This window comes from Balaenoptera musculus, chromosome 3 (genome assembly GCF_009873245.2).
Source record: "Balaenoptera musculus isolate JJ_BM4_2016_0621 chromosome 3, mBalMus1.pri.v3, whole genome shotgun sequence".
Taxonomy (NCBI): Eukaryota; Metazoa; Chordata; class Mammalia; order Artiodactyla; family Balaenopteridae; genus Balaenoptera; species Balaenoptera musculus.
The window spans coordinates 163,711,593-163,727,650 of NC_045787.1; the positions used below are offsets into that span (position 1 = coordinate 163,711,593).

Sequence of the window (16,058 nt, forward strand, 5' to 3'; positions counted from 1 at the left end):
TCTGAGAAGTCCTGCAGGAAAGGAAGCACTGAACGCTAGTTAGCCTTGCCCTTTCTTGAAGCCTCTGACCACTGGACTGCCCTTTCCTCCTTAAACTAACCATGGGGGTGCCCCACAGGAGGTGCATTGGGGACAACGAGGCTGGGGGGGGGGGTCACTGCTACCCAGCAAAGCTTCCAGATGCTCTCCGATGGCCCCGCGCTTCACCTGGGGACCCCTGACAGAGAGACCTTCGTGCCCCGGCCCAGCAGCGGAATCCCAACTTGACCGCCTTTCTCAAGGCGTGGCTCTGAGGGTGGACACTCATGCCACCCCACCAGCCGCTATCTTGAAAAGTACATACTTGGCAAATCCAATGAAGTCTTCGTGGTTCGTGTTGATGTAGGACTGCTCGATGTCGATCAGAAGAAGAATCTGGGGGAAAGCAGGGGTCATGGTGAGTACAGAGCCCAGCGTGGCAGGGAGGGGCCGCTGCCAGAGCACTTCCCGCACCCGCCAGCAGGGGGTGCCCCGAAACAACCACGCTGTTTCCCAGGCAGGAGAACAGCGGTCACCCACCCACCCCTTCCCATATCCTGGGGCCCGTCTGCAGGGGGAAGGGGGCATGGGTGCTTCCAGACACCAAGGCTTCACAAGTGAGAAAGACTGGGCCAACAGAGCAGAGTGAGGCAGCCCAACGTGGTAGTCACAAGTGTGGCCTCCGAGGCCTGGAGTAGGGAGGGCAATAAGGCCTCACTGCAAAGGCTTAAATAGGTCACAATATGTCATGTTGAGAGTAGCGCCCGGCATGCTATAAGTGCCTCATTAAAACGGCAAAGGTGGAAACTACATTCAATATCCTGTGATAAACCATAACGGAAAAGAACATGAAAAAGAATGTATATACGTGGATAACTGAATCACTTTCCTGTACAGCAGAAATTAAACAACATTGTAAATCAACTATACTTCAGTAAAGAACTTCCCTAGTGGCGCAGTGGTTAAGAATCCACCTGCCAATGCAGGGGACACGGGTTCGATCCCTAGTCCGGGAAGATCCCACATGCCACGGAACAACTAAGCCCGTGCGCCACAACTACTGAGCCTGTGCTCTAGAGCCCGCGAGCCACAGCTACTGAAGCCCGCGTGCCTACGGCCCGTGCTCTGCAACAAGAGAAGCCACCACAATAAGAAGCCCGTGCACCGCAACGAAGAGTAGCACGTGCTCACTGCAACTAGAGAAAGCCCGCACGCAGCAACGAAGACCCAACGCAGCTAAAAATAAATAAATAAAATTTTTTAAAAAAACAAAAAAACTATACTTAGGTAAAATTAATACCAACAAAAAACTGGCAAAGGTAATTTGGCCAGGTGAGGACATTAAAATGAAACACACGGGCACAAAGGCACACACCAGCCAGCCAGGGTGTCGTCTCAGATAAGACACGGGACCTTAAACAGTCCTGTCACTTCACTGTGCCTCTGAACCCTCAAGCATAAAGCGGGCCAGGCACTCAGATCTTGGGGGGTTGTTGGAAAATGCTGGGGTGCTCTGTCCATGGGAGACACTGTCGCTGGTTTAAAAGGTCTGAGTCCTGTTGCCCCGGAGTCCAGCCATGACAACAGTGGGGCAACTGGGGGCTCTTGTGTGTATGGAAGGGACAGCAGCATTCTTGCCAACAATGACAACAAAACAAATTGGAATCTCTCAAGCTTTTCACAGAACTTCCAGGTTACAGAAGCTTCGAGGGAATGGGGGACCCTGTGAAGGACAAATGAGCAAGTTTCTTCTCCGTCAATGTCAAGGGGAGAGGGACTGTTCTAAACACGGTGATCTCACAACCAAATACAACAGGTTGGCTTGTTTCGGTTCCAGTTTGAATAAACAGCTGCCAATCTCCTGGGATAAACCATAATGGAAAATAATACATACATAAAAAAAAGAAAGTCTATATGTGTATAACCGACTCACTTTGCTGTACTGCAGAGATTGGCACACACTGTAAATCAACTATACTTCAATTAAAAAAAAAAAGAGAGAGAGAACACAGTGGACCACCGTGGGGGAAATAACCCAAACCAGGTGTTGGGCCACATGAAGGCAGGATGACAGCCCTGGGCTGAGTAGGTGACAGGTGAGACTTGAACTGTGGCTGTGTGGGGCATCTCACTTTCCACCTTTGGGTATGCTTATGACGGTCTTCATAAGACAATGTGAAAACACAAAAAGCACTCAAACATGTTCCGGTGGGTGAATGGATAAGCAGGCTGTGGTCCACGTGCACCATGAAACACTACTTGGCAGTCCTAAGAGACACATTTTGGCTACACCACAAACAACAGGGATGAGTCCTGAATGCATGGTGCAGAGTGAAGGGACACAGGATCAAAAGGCTACCACAGCAAGAGTCCGTTCGCATGACATTCTGGAAAAGGCAAAACTACAGGGACGGGGAGCAACCTAGTGGTTGCCAGGGCCTGAGGGCCTGGGGGCCTGGGGGTCGGGGAGGGATTAACGACAAAGGGGCACAAGGATGGGGATTTGGGGGGTGGTGGCAGAACCGTTCTGTATGTTGAGTGAGGTGGTGGTGACCTTGCTGTACGCATTTGTCAAAACTCACACTGCACAACCAAGATCTAATGCACATAAACTGTATCTGAAGAATGAAACAAAAAGCCAGTACCTGGTCCTTGGTCCTCCCCTCCCGTTCCCGGATGTAAGTGGTGACGATTCGTTCGGTCTCCTCTCGCAACCGGGGGTAGGAGCTGAGCTGGAGGGAAAGCAGAGTGGCGGCGTCGGCTGGGTCCTCGTGGCTTTGGCAGCAAAGTGAGCCAAACGGAAAACATGGGCGGAGGTGGGGGTGACATGGAGTGGGCCCACCGGTTCCCCACCCCGCTCCTGTCTCAGAGCTGCTCCAGCCGGCAGACAAGAAGGGGACGGTGGGGGGGACGGTGGGCCGGAGAGACCGAGAGGGTGCCCGCACACAAGCAGAGGTGCTTTTCGAGAATGCGTTTTGGAGGTGGAAAGTGGCAGAGAAAGCGGGTGACAGCCACCCCCCTCCCTCGAAGTGCTGGGTGAGAGCAAGGACACAGTGTAATTAAAGCCCCTGGGCCACCAGCGCGAGGGCCCGAGCGCAGCTCAGGAGTGCGCAGCAGCGCCCGTTCTAGAATGGGGGGAGGGCCAGCATCTGGGCCATCGACCTCGGAGGGACTCCCTTGCGGGGGGTGGGAAACTGCTCCCGATCATCTCACCTTTGGGATCCACTCCTCTGACACCCCCGCTGCCCCAGCCTTTGCAGCAGCAACCAAACTAACGCACAGAAGCCCACCTTCCATGGTTTGGGGAAAGACCACGAGTTGGGAAAAATTGAGCAAATGGTCAAAATCACTCGAGGACAAATTCCATTTTTTTTTTTGGCTACACCACGCGGCTTGTGAGATCTTAGTTCCCCGACCAGGGATCGAACCCGGGCCCTCTGCAGTGGAACTGCAGAGTCCTAACCACTGGACCACCAAGGAATTCTGAAAAATTCTTAAATGCCTTGTGATGTGAGAACACGCAGATCAGCACACTGGCGAAGTGTTTCACCGCGTTGGTGGCAGTTTGGAAACCACCTTTCTCAAAGCGTTCCAGGGATGGGCATGGGCACTCATCCCTGCTGCCTGCTTAGTAAGTGCATCTGACGACATCAAAGGCCTTTCATCCCCGTCAGAGGCCCAACATGCAAAGGTGGAACCCAAGTGCGACTGGCCCACCCCCTTGTGTCAGCCAAGGCAAAGTTGAGACGTCTCCAAGTGACCACTGGCCCACGGAAGGGGGTTCCTGCCGAGGCAGAGTTTCCCAGATGCTTGGGTTAAGACTCACGATGGGAAAGAGAAGATGGGGGACAGAAGCATAGGTGATAATAATGAAACCTTCTGTTACCTTCTCAGCACACTTTTTAATGACCGTGGCCAGTTCTGAGACCACGAGATCAACACACTTCAAACTTGGCTCTTTGAGTTTTACAATCTGTTTTTTCACAATGGCTTCAAAGGCCATGTCGGGGGTGAAGAGCCCCGTCCTGGGTCATGCGGAGGGCGGGATGAGGTAAAAAGACACCCAGGGGCAGTGCAGGCCACACACGCGGGACGGGAGACGGAGAAAGAAGAAACGAGAGTCAGCTGGTTAGTGACATGCATGGAAGAGCCTGCGCCCGCATTTGCCCCGGAAGCTGCTTCGGATCAAGAGGCGACCTGGGTCCAAGGGGTGGGCTTAGTCTGGGGTTTAATTATAAAAGTGCCACGGGTGGGAGTCAGCGTACGAACAGCTAAAGGTTTGAGGAGGCCTTGCCTTTTTGTGTCTGTGACAATGGGCTCTAGGACGAACATCTCCAAACCATCTGGGTTTCTTTCCCTTCCCTTTTCCAATCGAAGAAGCTTAAGAAGCAAATGTGGGCTTTTCCAGACTGAGAACAGAAGGATGAAGCAGAAACTCCTGCCTTGGAAGGCCGACCCAGAGCTCCATGGCCATGGGGGACGTGCAAGCACAAACTGGCCACCAGGAAGCGCTTCAGCACCTTGGCCAACATGTGCCGCCCCGGGAACCAGGCCGGGGGTCCAAGGGCCACTGCCCGGGGACAGCACTGCTCCTGCGGGAGCTGGTGGAGGCTGTTAGGGGCGAGCCCAGGGCCGAGCACTCCATAGGCCGCTGCCGTTTGGGCCTTTCTCGGCACCTTGGGGACAGAGAAGTGGCTGGCTCCGGGAAAGCCTGAGGGTGCCAGGCATTTGTCAAGAAGGCATTTGTGAGGGGCAGGGAGGTTCAGGGAGCTTGGCCTCCAGCAGGTGACGCGAGGTCCCTCTCTGCTTCCCAGAAGACAGCAAAGCGACAGCCCAGCAAGACCCCCATCAGACACATGCTAAGCTTGGTATCAGGGTCCCAGGGAGCCCTGCCCACCAGTCTGGAATCTGGAGGCCTGGCACCCCCGGGCTGCACCCAGGCCAAAACGCTTCTGCCCCAGCCTCTGGGTAGAGGCCACATTCTTGGAAACTGAGGCAATCTGGGAAGGGGAGGGAGGGGGACCAGCGGGGCAAAGGCCAAGCAGCACCGGGAGCCTGATACCAAACTCCCACAGCCCCGTTTCCACAAGGCCAGGAGTCACCCTGCCGAGGGTCCAATACCTTACTGGTACACTGCCTAACTGTATTGATTAGCTCCTGGATAACCAGGTCGACACATTTCAGACAGGGCTCTTTCAGCTTGACGACCTGCTTTTTCACAATGGCCTCGAATGCCAAGTCCGGGGTGAAGAGCCCGGTCCTAAAACCATCCGTACCCGGGGGGCAGGGGAGATAAGTCAGAGAGAAACAAAGCACGGTCAGCGATTTCATAGGCTCGGGTTGGGTTCCCGAGAGAGCCAAGGTTGCAGCAAGTCTGGGGGTCGGACGCCCGCGTCCGCTACTTGGAACCCCCCGGGGCGATCTGAGGACCCCACGGCGACACAAGAGTGGAGGGCGGGAGCAAAACGCTGGGGACCCAGGAGGCGTCCGGGGCACCCATGACGGGGACAAATGCTGGGTTCCTGCAATCGTGCCTTGGCTCTGACTTCCTCCCCACCCCCCAGGGCAAATCTGCAGCAAGCTTTCTGACTTGGCTGACCACGGTAACTGGGCCCTTTAACCCATGTTTAACCCAAGGGCAGCGGACAGCCCGGACAGCCCGGACAGCCGCGGGGCTTATGACAGATCCACACAGAACTAAGCACATCCACCCTCGAGTGCCTTTGGAGACCCAGAGGGAGAGACTGACAGCTACTGCAAACCATCCCACAGCCCTCTCCAGGCCTCCCAATCGGGGCACCCCAAGGATTGTGGGGACTGACTGGCTGCAGGGTGGCACAATGGAGGTGAAGGGAACACGGCGCCTCCCCCCGTGGAACTTGCCTGACTCCGTGGATATTCTTAATGGCGTAGCTGATCTCCCGTCTTAAGTCCTTCTCATCGAACTCCATCTGAGAAGAGACAAACCAAACACATGCAAGGAGGTACCTGAGGCACCGCCACATCAGGTCTGTACCTAGGGAATGTCACCTCCTGTGTACTGTTTATATTCACAGGGCAGAATATTTAATTGGTCAAAATTTTCAAGAACATTAAAACTCAGTTTCAGCAAGGATGCTCTGAAACTGACACTCTTGCTCTCTTGGAAGGAAAATCAACTCAAACTTTCTTCTGGGCTACGTGGCAGTACAAATCAAAACATACCTCTAAAAACATACCTATATTGTCACAAGGTAGTTTTAAGAGCTCTAGGAATTTATCTTGAGGAATTAATCAAGAATTAGCTACATTCACAAAACCATCCGTAACTGCTGAAAAATGTGCAAAGAACCTAAATGCCCCCAAATGGGAGACTGGTTAAATGAACGATGGGACAGTCATAAAATAAGATAGTGTTTTGCCATTGACCATGCATGAAATGTATATACTAGTTTGGAAAGATGGCAAATTATATGAAAAAAAAAAAAAGAATACAAAGATGCATAATTACTTAAAAAAAAAAACATATGCACACACTGGTATGCATGAATATATGTACTGTGCTTGTGGATGCAGGGAGGCTTTTTGCCTGCATTTGCACAGAAATAATTCTCAAAGGACACACATCCAGGTGCTAAGAGGCGTTGTCTGTGGGTGTTAGGATTATGGGTGTTTTTTTCCTTTTAGCTTTTGCTCTTCTATTGAAAAGAACATGACTGGTTTTTACAAAGATGGCATGCGTTCACTGTGAAAAAGTGTAAAACTTCAAGCAATTAAAACAAAAAGAAAACCTCCAATCCCAGCACCCATAGCTGACATTTTGTGAATATCCTTGCAGATCTGTCTCTGCAAAGACACACACCTAGACATGCGTGTATGATTTCATATGAAGGATGTTGTAACTATCATCTGTATGTTCTGTTGCACATGCTGGCTCCATAATCTGCTTTTTCCCTTTCAACCACATGCTGGGGGCATTTTCCCATGTGAATTTACCTATATTGTCTATGTACTTTGCAAAGAACATGTATTCAGAGGAAGAAAATGGAACTTTTTATACAGCTCTGCTGGAAATCTCTAAGCTCAGGGAAGGAGGCCCAGGCCTGGAAGTGGGAGCTCGAGACCTCGTGGCCTGGGAGGAGGCCGGGTTCAAGGCCGACTGAGCAGGAGGGTCAAGGCTGACCAGAGGGCCCAGCCCGGGCAGTGCTACCTTCACCAGCTCGAAGGGAAACCGCTCGTGGAAGATGCGATTGATCCGGGCACCCCCGGAGAGCTCCAGCGTGTCCACTTGGTCTCCAGAGCCCTCGATCCTCTTTTCGAAGTCCACCCCAAACTGCTGGACCATCCTATGAGGAAAGAGAAAACCCGAAGGTCAAAGCAGAGGTTTTAACACAGCTCCAGAATTACGTCTCTGGTCAAGTCGTGGCTTACTTTCCTCCGCAGTGAAAGCACTGTATCCTAACCACTAGGCCACCAGGGAACGCCCATCTTTTTATTTTTTAGCAGAAAAAACAGACAAAATCCAGGAGCTGCCAGAGGCAAGCACTTGCTACGCACCAGGCCCACTCTAAAGGCCTGTTATGACCATTCATTCATTGAGTTGGGGGCGGGGGGGGGGGGGCAATTATTACTTCCATTTTGCAGATGGCAAGGGGGGGGGGCGGGGGGGGTGTCGGGGGGGGTCACAGTTTAGCAACCTCTGCCCTGAGGTTTGGCCTGATCCGGCAGGACCGTGCCATGAAAAGGGAGCCCCTCCACACAATTCAGGTGGCTTCCACTGGTTCCCGCCACCTCCCAGTCTGTTTGGGTCAGGACTCCACCACTGATGGGCTGAGAGGCCTTGGACAGGTGGCTCTGCCCTCTGAGCCTCAGTTTCTTCATCTGCAAAGTGGGTTGGTTGTAACAGCACTTCCACACAGGGTCACTGTAATAAGGATTTAAGGAGTTTCTAGATTTCATCAACTCAAAGCAGGCATTGGTCCCCAAATGCACTAATGGCCTGGACACCCCCCAGAAAGAAAAATGTTGCCAATTAATGGTAATTCACCTGAATCATCTGATTTGAGAAGTTAAAAAAATTTTTTTAAGTGCACACGTAATTGATGAAATGTGGTAACACCATGCGTGGCCCCTTAGAACCCAGCCCAGCCCTTAAAAAAGAAGTGTCTCAGAGTATTGCTGATTAGTGCTTGGAGGAAGTGAGCAGTAAAGAACCAAGATATTTATCAGTGTTTTGGTTTTCTTTAGCATTTCTAATTGTTTCCCCCAGTCCCTGGCACTGTCTGTCTGAATCATTTCCTCATTTCCATTCCCCCCCAGTTCTGGATCTCCTCAAGTACTGTGTAGAGTTTCCCCAGAAGTTTCCCGCACTGGGCTGGCAGCAGGGAGCTGGCAGTTCCCTGGCACAGAGAAGCCCGGCTCTTACGGGCAAATACAGCTGATGCCTGCAAGCTGCCAGGGCGGCCAGGCTCGGCCACCAATGGATGGGGTTCTTCCTGAACACCCAGGGGGTCACGCACAGGGTGTCCCAGATCCCCAGAAGCTCTCTGCCCACGTGAAGCAGACAGTGCCCACACTTGACTTCCTTCCCAGAGACACACAAAGGCCTACGTTAATGCTGCACCTGGAATGGGGACCTTGAACGGTGGCCAAATCAGGGCCAAGATGGTAAAAGGTTTAGCGCTACAGCAAGGACAGAGTACAGAGCAGGGAGTGGTTTAGGGAGCAGGATGAAGCCTACGCCAGCTGCCGCCAGACTCGGAAGGGAAAAGACGTAGCATACGTGAGCACCAGCCTCCCAGGGGCCCTGGAGTCCGAGCTGCACTCAGAGAGCATCCTGGCCAACTGTCATGGGTTAAATTGTGTCCCCCAAAAATTCATGTTGATGTCCTAACCTCCAGTACCTCAGAATGTGATCTTATTTGGAAACAAGAGTCTTTGCAGATGTCATTAGTTAAGATGAGGTCATACTGGAGAAGGGTGGGCCCCTAAGCCACTGTGACTGGTGTCCTTAGAAAAAGGGGAAATTTGGACACACACACAGGGAGAATGGCATGTGAAGATAAGACAGAGATTGGGAGCCCCAAAGTTGCCAGCAAGCCACTCGAAGTCCACAGAAGAAACCAACCCTGCCGACACCTTGATTTTGGACACTCAGTGTACATGACTATGAGACGATAAATTTCTTTTTCTTTTTTTTTTTTTGGCCACACTGCAGGGCTTGTGGGATCTTACTTCTCTGACCAGGGATTGAACCCAAGCCCTCGGCAGTGAGAGCACAGAGCCCTAACCACTGGACCGCCAGGGAATTCCCAATAAATTTCTATTTTAGTTTAAGCCACCCAGTTCGTGGTACTTTGCTGCAGCCACAGCAAATAAATACACCAAGGTACAGGGCAGGTAAGATATCTACAGATGACCAGCGGTCCCCAGAGATGAATGGTCCTGAGTTTAGAGCCACAACTGCACGTCTAGGGAACGTGCATTCCTGCTCCTAGTTCTAGAAGGAGAGAGATCCAGGTGCAAGACAGAAAAGCCGAGGGACAAGAGCTGGTTTGAAAAATGTCCCCGATCACCTCTGCTTGGGGAAAAAAACCTGCCAGGGTTTCAAGTGATCTGTGTTCTATGCACAGGAAGGAGCTGAGGTGAAGGTCACTGTATAACTTGGTTCCCCGACATGGAGCAAGGACCAAGCTGTGCCTGGGAGGAAAAAGCCAGACTCGGAACAATCGAGCATGGCAAGGAGGATGATTAAAGTAAAGACAGTTAGCTTTCCTATCACTGGCTCCAAGTGAGCCACATACCATATATACCTGTGTGGGACCCGAGGGGGCGCCCAGAACCAGGCCGGGAGGGCCAGCGGGCATGGGCCCCCCTGGAGGCCACGGAAGCGCTACTGATGCAAATTCAAGTTCTCCTCAAGCTAGCGATCCCTCTTTTAGGAGTCTGCCCTGCGGGAATCCTCGCTTGTGCGCTCAACAATGAATTCGAGAAGCATCTATCGAAGAAGCAAAAAAAATACCCGAACGTCCCCTATGGGCATCGGGTCAGGGGAAGAGCGTATGGGATACTCCGGGCGGCCGTGGGAAGTGGAAGGCTCTCGATGCCACTTCCATCAGCTGCGAGACAGCAGAACTGGGGGCTAGTCTGATGCCACTGTTCTCATTCTCTGGTAAGACAAGAGCCTGGAGACGGGAACCGGGGTGCAGAGGAGGAGGGGAAGTTTTCACCCTCTGTACACATGAAGGCAGTCATTTTTATAATAAAGGCCGAGGAGGAGGTCATGCAACAAGCCATTCAAAGGGATGCCCGCCAGCAGGGAAGAAGCAAGGGCCTCTGCTGGCCGCTGGTCTGTGTGGCCCATAGCCTGCAGGAGGATCTGGGACTGCAGATAAGATGCTAAATAAGGAACACCAGCCCTCGCTGAGGGGCCGCAGATGACAGCAGTGCACCTCCACTGTGATGTCAAAACCACCCGGGCCGGGCCGCAGGGCACTGGTGAAAAATGACACGAACCCTGGGGGATGGGTGCTGTCTTGGAGGGCGTCCCCTGGCCCGCCCCGCCCAGGGCCCCAAAAGCATCTTCCAAGATTCCCCAATGGCCACGTGATGTGACAGCCGCTGCGGTCCTCATTTTAGGGGCGAGGAAAATGAGGCTCAGAGGGGTGTGGTCACCTGCCTGTGGTTGCCCATCAGGCCCAGGTTTAGCCCCAGGCCGTGGCCTCTGCAGCACGGGCTAGACCAGATCTCCTCCTAAAGCCTGCAAGGGACCAGTGCTGGCGCTGCAGAAAGCTTTTCGGAATGGGCTGAGGCCGTCTGATGTTAAAAGCATTCTCACCCCCGATCCCACCACTGTGCAGTGCCACATGGCAGAGAGGGCAGGGGGACGTCAGGGCTGTAACGGCCACACAGGACAGTGTCCCTCTGGGAGGGGTCTTATACGCGGCACCATCTGCCATCTGAGGTGCCAAGGAGCTTCTGGATCCCATTCTAGCCAAGCCAGCTAAGGGTCCCTGGCAGGGCAGACACCTGGAGTGCGGAGGCAGGAGGAGCCCCGGGTGAGAAGCTGAGATCATGGGGCACACCCACTCCTCCGACTCACAGCTGGGTGGCTGCCGGGAGCACCGTCTTAGAGTCAGGGTGAGGATTCCAAGAAACCAAGCAGAAGTAGCTGACACATGGCTCGGCTCCCTCCCCCCATGTCTGTCCTCCCTGCAGCTGCCAGAGGGCGCCCGTGAACACCTGAGTCAGGCCATGTCCTGCCGATGCTCAGAACCCTCCAGGGCTCCCACCTCAGAGCAAAAACCAAAGCCATCCCCATGGTCTACAAGGCCCTGTAGGCTCTACCCTGTCCCCTCCCCGCCCTCCCTTCCTCCCACTCTCCCCTCGCTCACTCTGCTCCAGCCACACGGGCCTTCTCCGACATGCTGGACGAAATCCTGCCTCAGGGCCTTTGCACTGGCCGGGCCCCCATCCCCAGGACTCTGCATGGCCCCCTTCCTCACCTCTTCAGGTCTCTGCCCGACTCTCACTGTCTCAGGGGGGCCTTCACTGGCCACTTTATTTTAAATGCTACGCCCACAACTACCCTGGCGCTCTCTAGCCCCCTCCCTACTTTGATACTTGGCCATTTCACAGAATACACATGTTCTCATCTACTTATCTTGCCTCATCCTTCCCCCCTCCCCGTTCTGAGCATATGGGGTGTCTGCCCAGTACACTGGGGAGACCCCAGTGCTCAAGACAGGGCCTAGCACACAGGGGGCTCTGGCCAAGTGTTTGTTGAACAGACGGACGGATGAGTGGGGGAGCCTGAGGCCAGGTGGAAGCCCCGGAGCGCCCGGCGGGGGGAGGGGCACATACTGCAGCAGGGCTTTGGTCTTGCGCGTGGGGTCGTCGGGCCGGAAGTTCTTGTACTCCTCCACCTCCTTCTCCAGGGACAGCAGCTGGCTCTGCAGCTTGCTGCGCAGGGCAGGCAGCGACTCCCGGATGTGGTTGGTCAGTTGCTGCGGGAGAGAGGCTAGAGGTCAGAGGTCAGCACGGGCAGGATGCTGAGAAGGGGCGGGCCCGCTCCACCCCCAGCCTCGAGGGACCAACAGAAACATCCAGCTGGAGTCACACTGGCGTGAGGGGCAGGGAGAGGTGGCACAGCTCCGTCCACAGCGGCGAGATGCTGCAAACAGCCCGCGGGGCCTTGGGAGGACAGATCAACCAGGCTGTCCACACCAAAGAGTACACGCAGCTGTTCGCAAGGACCAGGCAGCAGGACCCAAGTGCTGACCGGGAACAGCCTCCCACAAGTGCCGCTCATTGGGGGGGGGGGGGGGGGGGAGCCTAGAAGCCACCGCAGGACCCAGGTACAGAAGGACTGTCAGACGGGCGATGGTGCATCCACACCGCAGAACGCTGGGGGAACGTACAGACGCGGGGACGGGCCCTACAAACTACAACAGAAACAGTTTGCCAAAAAAGGCACCGAACACACCTATGATGTGCTCCCCTCTGTAAAGACAGGGAGAAAGTAAGAACACATTTTCATTTGCACGAACAGAGGGAAGGATGGTTCACAAGAGAAGGGCAGAATGGAGCAGGCAGGTGGAAGGACCCTTCCCTGCAGCCCCCTTTTCCTCTATTGTTCTGCCTTTGAACCACAGGGATTTGTTCCTTATTCACGGATCTTAAAAGGGGGCAGCAGTGCAGAAAAAGTTAGGCAGTGAGCCTCAAGATGGGTCGTTCAAGAAAAAGCTAGATACAGAGCAGTGGGTAAATATCTTAACTGTTCAGGTGGTGAAAAGGAAGACGGAAAGGGAAGAGAAGGAAAGGAGAAGCAGGAGGAAGAGGAAGGCTGGCGGTACAGACACATCAGTGTCTAGCGTCTCGAGAAGGAAGCCCAGGAAGTGGTGACACCGGCCGCCTCAGGGGAAGAGAGCCATCGCGGGATGGGAGGAAATGGGACATTCACTATATTTGCACTGTCTGACTTTTTTTAATACTATGATAAAAGAGAAAGAGAGAAGGGAAGAAAAAAATAATAGCCATAAAGTCAGCTAAAACCCACAAAGTGAAAAGCAGTGTTTTGTGGCCATCTGTCCTACAAGACAAAAGAAATGACAAACTATCCATCAAGCTAGAAAAAAAACATATGAAGGAGCCTCACACTCCGTGGAATGAATCTGATGGTCGCCCCAAAGCCCTATGTGAGCTGGGGCCCCTCCCTGTGGGAGCTGCAGGTCCCTAAGGGCGGCAGTCCACTCTGGTCCCCGACAGCATCCTGGGGCGTTACGGTGGCCCCATTTAGCTCACGAGGCAACGGAGGTGGGGGGGACCAGGAAGCACCAGGATGTGGAGCTAGGCCCCCAGAAGGCCAGCTGGGCTGCTCACCTGCGGCTCTCAGAGGGGGCCCCAGGCACCTGCGGGGAGTTTTACTTCCCTTCCTCTCCCTCCACCCCCTGCCCAGGCAGACCGCTGCTTCCTTTCCTGGAGGGCCCCTCCCACCGGACACTTACTTCCCTCTTTGTTCTGCTGAGCTGCCTACTCTGCCTTCCTGCTCTGCGCCAGCTCTCTTCCCGGCCCCATCACTGCCTAACGCTCGACTGTGCCTCTACCTGGTGCCCCCAATTAGAAACATCCCTTCCCTAAGGACAGGGCCCAGCTCCCACATTGCCACTGTGTCCCACTGCTGTCATGAAGGACTCAGACTGTCACTCTGAGGCCCTGCCCCATCCGAGGTGCTACCATATAGCACTGAGGGGGAATTCCTCGTAAGCCCGGGGCCACTAAGGACCACACTGCCTGCTACAGTATAGTTACATAATCCCACATTAGGGATTTTACTCTCGTAGAAATTGGCACACACGCAAAACGATGTTATTAAACAGCAGCCTTTTACTGACTAGGAACATTAGAAACCAGCCTTCCAAAAAGAGCCTGGTTAAACAGCCTAAGACCCATGTGTTCAGGGACTACTACAGGGCCACGAAAAAGAGTGAGGAAGCTTTTTCTGTAGGGACAGATCTCCAGGAGATACTGCTGAGCAAAAAAAAAAAAAAAAAAAAACCAAGGGGCGGGTATCCATGACTATGCAAGAAAGAGAGAAATGTGATTCTCAAAAGTCCTTTCTGCTTTTATGAACAGAAAGAAACTCAGGCGGTGTTAACGGTGGTGCCCTAGGGGTGGGAAGCAGGGGCAGATGGGGGCGCTTCACTATATACTTTTATTTAAACACTGGTATTTTTTATGAGCCCTGTGAATATACTACCTGTGGGAAAAAAGAACACTAGAAAAGCAGTGAGATACCAGAGTTGCTGGCATTTGATATGTGCTGCATTTCATGTAGCAGACGCCAGCCCTGGGGGCAGCGATGCGGATGATTCCGGCCTGATGGACGGGGGAGGCTCGGAGAGGCGGGGCTGGGCTCCGGACCAAGGAAGGCCAGGCTCCGAAGTCCTCCCACTTGGCTACTGTCAAGCGCTGCCAGCCACCCGGTGTTGGTCCAGGCGAGGCATTCGTAACCCAGGTCATCAGTGTCAGGAACTGTATGCAAACTTCTGGGTACGTAACTAAATAATTACGGTGGTAATTAAAATAATGGTAATAAACAACAAGGTCCTACTGTACAGCCCAGGGAACTATAGTCAATATCCTGTGACAGACCATAATGGAAAAGAATATGAAAAAGAATATATATATGTATAACTGAATCACTTTGCTGTACAGCAGAAATTAAGCCAACATTGTAAATCAACTATACCTCAATACAATTTTTTTTTTAAATAAAAATAAAATAATGGTAACAATAGTAGTGATGGTAATAATAGTACCAGTACAGACTTACTGAACACCCACTCTTCTCCAGGCCCTGAGTCAAATGTTCACTGAACCCATTTTGCTAAAACAAGTGCTGCTCTAGACCACGGCCAACGGCATTGTGGATGGCAGCTGTTGTGCAGTGCGCAGCCTGAGCAACTGCACAAAACCCTTGCTGTACCTGATTCAGAGTCTTCTGCAGGTGTGGGGTGCCCATGCGGTCCGCCATGTGCCGGTAGGCCGGGTGGGAGAGGAAGAACTTCCTCTCGGCCGCCAGCGCCGCACGGATGTCCTTCTTGCCCTCAATGTCCTTCTGGCTGCGGTTCACCACGCCAATGTAGCCTGTGGGGAGAGAGGTTCAGGTCAGGGCAGTGCCAGGCAAGCCAAGGAGCCCAGACGCCCCCTTTTTTGCATGGGACCGGGCAACGCGGGGGTGCAGACATGGGTCTTGCCCTACAAGTCACTCACAGACGAGGTGACAAGCCATACGCATTACTCAGAAGCAACACGGAGAATGCAAACACTGAGTACAGTCCTGAAAAGCAACGCAAGTGTTTGGAGGAAGAAGTTATATGCAGCATGGTGTGAGGGGCTGGACAGAGAAAAGCTCTGGAGAAGATGAAATCCACAATCCGAGCTTTAGAAACAGAAAAAAAAACTTCAAAAGGAAGGGCAATGGGGGACAGCTAATCTTGCTGGATATTAATACCTATTCTACACTGTGCCACAGTGAAAAACAGGAACGAACCTAAGTGTCCAACAAATGGGGTCTGAGTAACGGTCCATGTACCCCCCTCATATGAGGGACCCCACAGGATCTTTTACAGTCATCTTGAAGAGTATTTGCCTTCAAGGGAATGTTCACAGGGACACATTCTGCTATTTTGCTAAGTGAAATGGAAAAGCAGGTCACCAGGCGGCGTGGCGCTGGAGAGCTGGCGTTCCAAACCAGCTCTGCCACCTGCCAGCTTTGTGAGCTGGGGCAAGGGATTTAGCCTCTCGGTGCTTCAGTTTCTTCATCCATAAAATGGGGATGAGCACAGAGCCATTGCATTGGATTGTTATGGGGATTAAATGGGTTCTTCCACACCAACAGTGCAGAACAGTGCCTGAAACGTAATAGGTACTTAATACACGTTTGCTATTCTCATTTTATTGAAAATAAAAATACTTGGGCTACTCTTGTCAGAATATCTGAAACTAAACTAAACACGAGCCTAATCAGCCTCTGTCTAGATCAAATGACTGGTTTGTAG

The 16,058-nt window shown here is 52.9% G+C and overlaps 1 protein-coding gene and 1 non-coding gene across 13 annotated transcripts in view; both read right to left on the reverse strand.

The window, feature by feature from the left end:
* The window catches only part of DNM2 (dynamin 2), a 90,083-nt gene that overhangs the window by 25,633 nt on the left and 48,392 nt on the right, over nt 1-16,058 (reverse strand). For 8 of the 12 annotated variants that reach the window (XM_036845730.1, XM_036845736.1, XM_036845726.1 and 5 more), the window contains exons 6-12: nt 14,984-15,144; nt 11,860-12,002; nt 7,208-7,343; nt 5,902-5,969; nt 5,140-5,278; nt 2,664-2,750; nt 344-414 (exon numbers count right to left, since the gene is read on the reverse strand). In XM_036845730.1, coding sequence (XP_036701625.1) covers nt 344-414; nt 2,664-2,750; nt 5,140-5,278; nt 5,902-5,969; nt 7,208-7,343; nt 11,860-12,002; nt 14,984-15,144 — 805 coding nt within the window. Of the gene's footprint in view, nt 1-343; nt 415-2,663; nt 2,751-3,904; nt 4,044-5,139; nt 5,279-5,901; nt 5,970-7,207; nt 7,344-11,859; nt 12,003-14,983; nt 15,145-16,058 lie in introns of all 12 variants that reach the window. The other 4 variants (XM_036845733.1, XM_036845725.1, XM_036845735.1 and 1 more) reach the window with 1 other exon arrangement.
* Nucleotides 3,426-3,498, reverse strand: TRNAG-UCC. Its single transcript has one exon. It is a non-coding gene; the product is annotated as a tRNA-Gly (tRNA).